This window comes from Ambystoma mexicanum, chromosome 3q (genome assembly GCF_040938575.1).
Source record: "Ambystoma mexicanum isolate Mex_15411 chromosome 3q, UKY_AmexF1_1, whole genome shotgun sequence".
Taxonomy (NCBI): domain Eukaryota; kingdom Metazoa; phylum Chordata; class Amphibia; order Caudata; family Ambystomatidae; genus Ambystoma; species Ambystoma mexicanum.
The window spans coordinates 1285277458-1285284407 of NC_090926.1; the positions used below are offsets into that span (position 1 = coordinate 1285277458).

At 50.2% G+C, this 6950-nt stretch overlaps 1 protein-coding gene across 1 annotated transcript in view; it reads left to right on the top strand.

Annotated features, from left to right (window-relative positions):
* MRI1 (methylthioribose-1-phosphate isomerase 1) overlaps nucleotides 1-6386 on the top strand; it is a 258819-nt gene extending 252433 nt beyond the window's left edge. Inside the window, exon 6 of the mRNA XM_069604368.1 lies at nucleotides 6048-6386. Within this exon, the coding sequence (XP_069460469.1) occupies nucleotides 6048-6070 (23 nt within the window). The 3' untranslated portion in view covers nucleotides 6071-6386. The remainder of the gene's footprint in view (nucleotides 1-6047) is intronic.
* The last annotated feature ends 564 nt before the right edge of the window (nucleotides 6387-6950 follow it).

Consider the following 6950-nt stretch of genomic DNA (forward strand, 5'->3'; position numbering starts at 1 on the left):
AGCTACACCAAACCGGCAGTACAAAGGGAGAAGAAAAGCGGTGAGACCTGGAAGGAGAACGAAGGGGGAATTACCCTTGCCCTTTTCAACTCAGACCCGCAAAGCCTCCAGAAGGGAAATCGTAAGACCAGGTGTTACCGCTGGCGTGTGGAGCAACAGAGACCAATAATACACAGGGGCCACCTGCTTTGATAACGCAGGCGGAGAGGCAAGCTGGCTATCGTGGTACTATCCTTGACTCCAGAGAACAAAGAAGCCAACGGGTTCAACACAGCCGGTGAGCCAGCGGAAGCTGATATCAAACCCAACTCTGTTAAACCCAATGTTTGCAAGTAGCAACCTTTTGAACACAAGAAGAAAGAACTTGTGTGTATGTTTGAACACAAATCCCAGTTGAGGTCCAGGTGCCTAGGGGTCCGGCGCCATGTGGGCGCTCATTCGAAAGGCTCTGACCAAGACCTTTTTTGTTTGAAAACTACAGCAACCAGAAGACCCCAGGAAAGTGTGGCGTGAGGCATCAGAGTGGTCCTATGAGGGTTACACCAAATCCCTTATACAATCGAAAGTCTCTGACCCGTTGCCAGAGAAAAGCTAGGGGAAGTGAACTCCAGCTTTCCACAGCGATTGTGAACTGTGATAATTGCCAAGTGTGAACACGACAGAGGGATGCCGAAAGAAAGCTAAAGAGAAGGAAACCATGCTTTCTCATAAAACGGAGCAATACATGAACAGTTTTAGGAATACATAAACTGTATACAAGAAGGGGGCCATAGTAAACCCGATGGAGGCCCATGTGTACAAGAAGGATCTGAGCCTGACAGAGGGAGATTCCAGGAGCAAGTTTGTACAAGAAACCCGGTAGAGGGAGATCACAAGGGTGAAGAACAAACCCACACGGTACAAGAGTACTGAAGAAACCTTTTGTTCGTTTGTATGTTTGTTTTCCATTGTGAAGCACCACAGGCCTTCTGAGGCAAGAGACTTTTGCAGGAAAGAGACTTGGCCTAAGAAGACTGTTGATATCATTGAACTGAACTGTGAACCTCGTGCTGATGAGGCCAAAGAGTGTGCTGTGCTCGAGAGTCCCACCTTGTCCCGTGCTTCAAATGTGGGGAAGGGCGACCCAGCCTTAGCATCCCGAATTATCATTTTGAGAACACTTCTATCTTTTCTGGTGAATATTATCCCACACTCTTTTTGTAATTTAGTAGCAAGGATTGGCAATCATTATTTTTTTTGTATAGGCCCTTTTTACTTGACAAGATGCCACTAGGACTGCCTTATTATTCGTAGCTTGCTCCCATCTTAGATTTAAGTTTAGATTAGCTGTTTAGCTATTTATCTCACCCATTAAAAGTTCAATAAAGACCCTTGAACTGTCATTACTTGTGTCTGTCTTTACTGTTGCCACCATGAGTTTAGGTACCAAATGTGTTTTCTGATGAAACGCTACATCAATCTGGTGGTGTTGCATATGCAATACCACCTTGCAACACTTAGATGGACGGTTCAATCCCCTAATATTCCATGTCATGCATTTGAGTGCCTTAGCCATACTCCTGCAATCTGATGACGGTAATATCCAAAACTCCCCAACCATATCAATAGCAAAGAGAAAGCAGGACTTCAACATGAGCAATCCCTAGAAACACCATCCTCTCCCAATACCCAGTTGCCCTCAGGCATGAGGGCTGAACTAGTGCCCGGCCGTTTTAGCACCCCAACATTAATTGTATTTCCCACTCATCACCACAAGAACAGACATCGTCATAACTGTCATCAGCCACTTGACAATATCTCCACATCATGGGGAATGGCCCCCCTGTTCATTATTCCCTCATCGCCTCGGCACTTTAGCAATGATTCAAGAAAAATATTGTCTTCATCCGGGCATCAAAAAAACAGTGCATGCCCCTCATGCTGCACTCTGAGCTTGGCGGGGAAGAGCATGGCATAGTTCATCCACCTCTCCAGAAGTCTCTTCTTGACATTGATATAGGTCCTCCGAGATGCTTGCACTTTGTCTGAGAAGTCGGGAAAGAGCCGGATGGAATCACCCTAATGCAACAGCGCCTCTTTTTCTCTAGCTTTACGCAGGGCAAGGTCTCTATCATGATAGTTCAACAACTGGGCTATAAACGCCGCGAGCAAGCGCACCAGGCGCCGACTTCCTCCCACTTGGAACCCAATGAGCTCTCTCCATGATGAACACTGCCGAGAAGTCCTCGCTACCAAGACCCTCATGCAGAATCTCTTCGACCATGGGTTCCATATATCTGCTGCTTCAGGTACCCCAACTATCCTCCGGTTGTTCTGGCGCGATCGAGATTCAAGATACTCCTGTTTGTCAGCCAGATCTTTAAGGGTCTTCCGAACTTGAATAAGTTCCCGAGATGCGGCAGAGGATTCATCTTCAATCGTGGAGACACGCCCCTCAACCTCATCCAGCCATGTTTGTCTAGTCGCACCTGCATGTGGTCTACTTTACAAGTTAGGTCCAGTTTGCCATCCAGGGATTGTATACCCACTTGCAGCTGACTAAGCATGTCTTTGATGTCACTAAACGCCCCACTGGGATCCAGAAAGGGGAACTGTAATACGGCAGGTTCCAGGCTCACTAAGGTTACTTCTTATAGCTTTATTTCCAGTTCTTAAGATACAGTTACAATAGGACATAAGGACATACAACACCGTCTCCCATCACCTAGGCAGAGAGGATCAAACTGCCACCACAGGGAACCTTCACCATAAACAATCCACCACTCATACATCAACATTCCACATGACATCACATGACATCATCAGCCACAGCACATCACAGATAGGCATTACACAACACACCCCCCGCCTTTACCAATCCACCAATACACAAGACACGCCACAGGCAGGCACTACACAACACACCTCCCTCCTTTACCTGTCCACCCATACACAAGACACACCACAGATAGGCATTACAAAACAGGGACTGAGATGCCACTGGGGTCTCCTCCATTACTGTGTGATGTTTTGCCTGGACAGAGGTTTCACATTGCAATTACGACTTCTGCTTTCCACCCTTCTGTGATTTAGACATGGCGTCTCCTTGCTTTTGCCTGGTTCCTTCCCTCATTCCTGTCTCCTGCCGGTACTTCTGCTGCCTGGCCCCAGCGAGCAAAGAAACCCTCGTCGTGTTCTCCCCCAAGTATCTCTCTAATTTTGTGTAGGTGAAAGCCTGCAGCCAATGTGTCCTTCTCGTCTCGCATGGGACATCGACTTTAAACACTGCATTTTGCTGCCCCTCCCCGCAGGTGATGTACACTCTAGTTCCCCAGACTCCTTCAGAAGTGCAGTCTGCCTCTCTCCTCCACACCACTAGGAAAGGAGTCTTCAGTACTGCCTCCCGCTCTAGCAGGCCTACCTTTTATCCAAATAGGGTGGCTCACCTCAATAAGCGCAGCCACCAATCTGGTCTCCACTGCAGGTACTGTATATAGCCATTGCAACTGTGGGGCACTGAGATGGAACCCGTTGCCATATCCTAGCCTCGCCACACAGCTATGCCAGAACAATATCTTCCTTGTCAGGCAAGTCCCCACATGGGGTGCATCTATACAGTGTACATGCAAAACCTTAAAGTCCCATGGCATGGGCCCCCCAAGAACAGTAGTCAAGGAGCAGGTTCTATAAACAAAGCCACTACCTTGAGGGAAGCGCTGCCAGGCGCAGGTGTATATTCAGTAGGTTAGCATACATAGGACCTTGCAGCACAGTGAATGCAAATGGGAGGCCCAGTAGCCAGCGTGGTGCTCATTCACTACCCGCTTCCATCTCACTGTCGTTGCCACCGCATATCAGGCCCCACTGTTTCCTGCACAGTGTGGTGCTCATTCACTACCTGCTTCCTGCTCACTGTCGTTGCCACCGCATATCAGGCCCCACTGTTTCCTGCATAGTGTGGTGCTCATTCACTACCCGCTTCCATCTCACTGTAGTTCCCACCGCATATCAGGCCCCACTGTTTCCTGCACAGTGTGGTGCTCATTCACTACCCGCTTCCATCTCACTGTAGTTCCCACCGCATATCAGGCCCCACTGTTTCCTGCACAGTGTGGTGCTCATTCACTACCTGTTTCCTTCTCACTGTCGTTGCCACCGCATATCAGGCCCCACTGTTTCCTGCACAGTGTGGTGCTCATTCACTACCTGCTTCCTTCTCACTGTCGTTGCCACCGCATATCAGGCCCCACTGTTTCCTGCACAGTGTGGTGCTCATTCACTACCTGCTTCCTTCTCACTGTCGTTGCCACCGCATATCAGGCCCCACTGTTTCCTGCACAGTGTGGTGCTCATTCACTACCTGCTTCCTTCTCACTGTCGTTGCCACCGCATATCAGGCCCCACTGTTTCCTGCACAGTGTGGTGCTCATTCACTACCTGCTTCCTTCTCACTGTCGTTGCCACCGCATATCAGGCCCCACTGTTTCCTGCACAGTGTGGTGCTCATTCACTACCTGCTTCCTGCTCACTGTCGTTGCCACCGCATATCAGGGCCCACTGTTTCCTGCACAGTGTGGTGTTCATTCACTACCTGCTTCCTTCTCACTGTCGTTGCCACCGCATATCAGGCCCCACTGTTTCCTGCACAGTGTGGTGCTCATTCACTACCTGCTTCCATCTCACTGTAGTTCCCACCGCATATCAGGCCCCACTGTTTCCTGCACAGTGTGGTGCTCATTCACTACCCGCTTCCATCTCACTGTAGTTCCCACCGCATATCAGGCCCCACTGTTTCCTGCACAGTGTGGTGCTCATTCACTACCCGCTTCCTTCTCACTGTCGTTCCCACCGCATATCAGGCCCCACTGTTTCCTGCACAGTGTGGTGCTCATTCACTACCCGCTTCCTTCTCACTGTCGTTGCCACCGCATATCAGGCCCCACTGTTTCCTGCACAGTGTGGTGCTCATTCACTACCTGCTTCCTTCTCACTGTCGTTGCCACCGCATATCAGTCATCACTATTAGGCTAAGTAGTGTGGGCACCCGGACTCTCATTCATACCCCTACCTCGTAATAAAACAATACATACCATTCTGTGTGGAAATTAATGTTTGGCCCGTAGGCATTTATTTCTAATTTACAATCATAATAACCATACGATAACAAATAGGTGTGCTTTTGGGCACACCGTGTCCAAGGTGAGTGATGCCTTGCTTCCGTCGGCAAGTCCTTTCCTTTGCGTACCTGCAAGCCTCTATTTTTTGCTGGTTCCTTTCTTTCAGTCCAATTGGCATCCTCTCCTTAGACACGTGCCTCCTACGACTTTACCGAGTACCGACCCTGCTACCCGGCGTTTTATATCCATATACTCCCTCTTTCTTCAAGGTGGGTTGGGTGGCCAAACGAAACAATCCTTCGCCTTCCCACGAAAGCTTTATCCGAACTGGGTGTGTTTACTTTTGGTTGTGCCGATATCTTCTAGGAGAGTCCTTATATCCCCCCTATGCTTTTGTTATGCCACTGGGGGCTGCGCCATCCCCTGGCCCCCTGCAGCTTTTCCTCACCTTGTTCTTTTGTCCCTGTCCCTGGCCACCTGTTTGTCATGTTGCCATGGCTATTGACTAAGAGCCTACATAGCAGCTGTCCCGTCTGGCCACCACCTTCCGGGGGGTGGCCAGCCTCTACTCTTCCTTCCCAGTGGAGGAAGAAGAGGCGTCCCCCAGGGCCTGACTTCCGGTCAGGTTCCTGGGGGATGCGTATAAGGTGGGAGCTGCGGGCAATCAGTCTCTTTGTCCTGCAGCTCCTGCCATGTTTTGATCCCCACCCTCCCACACTCTATATTATTGAAAGGGAGATATTAACATGGGTAAAGTGTTGAGTAGCAAAGAAATAGTTGTGTGACGCGGTAGTAGCGTGTGGTTAATACAGTTAGAATCGTTTTTAAGCAACATGGTGAGGCCTTCGTATCACCAAACGAGTTCAGGTAGATGTTGTAGCAATTACAAAGAAGAGATACATTGGTATTGTGTTGTGTAGGTTGTGTCTAATTGTCCTTTTTCTGTTACAGGTGGAGTATCAGTGCGGTCCTAGCCAATGAGGGACTTTCACGCTGCAGCTTCGGCAGCAGTGGCTCAGGACTGGCCGGGCTCGAGCCAAATCCATCGACGGGCACTGACTCCCCTTTTTGGGCTCTATGCCAACAACCTCCTTGTCAGTGTCCCTAAGTGTCCTACTGGTAATAACCGGTGTTCGCCTGGTAGTAACCAGAAGCCTGTGCCTGTGGCGAATAGGGTGTCACGGTTCACCCTTACCTGACTATAATGTAATATGTGGCTGGGACCGTCCCAAGTTTATTGTTTGCTCCAAATAAACTGTGACCTTGTATATTCCAAAGAACCTTACGAAAGTTGTCTGCGGTTATTTTATCATGAGTGTGTGTTATACTAGCCACATGAGGTGGGGGTGAACAATGGGGATCTTCCCGCTATTTCGTCGCCTTGCGGCTGCCCTTCCCTTATGTCCTCCTTTCTGCCCACATCCTATGCCTAACTCCCCATGCCCTCTAACGTTCCATTCCTTCGTGCCGGCCCGGGGCCTGTGGCCTTCCTGCAGTGTTCACTCCTGGAGGCCCAGCAGGTGAGCCTCCATGTCCGGCTTGTTCTTCCACATGATTGGTGTATTGCCGTTACCTCTGTTGCAGGAGGACGGCCCAGGTCCCCCAGGGCCTCAGCCACCGTCGCAAAGGTTGCCCGCTGTCCTGTTGGCAGCCTCGGCCAACTGCGCACTCAGTCCACTGCTGCACCAGTTAACGGGTAGCCGCCTCCCGGGGCAGATCACGCAGGCCACAAACCTGCAGGCTAACGCTCGGGGCCTCCTGCACACTGTCACGATCCGGACTCCATGGAGACTGTGGGAGCATTGGAGAAGGAGATGAGCCACTCGCGATCATCGCAATGTCGGCGTAATGTTC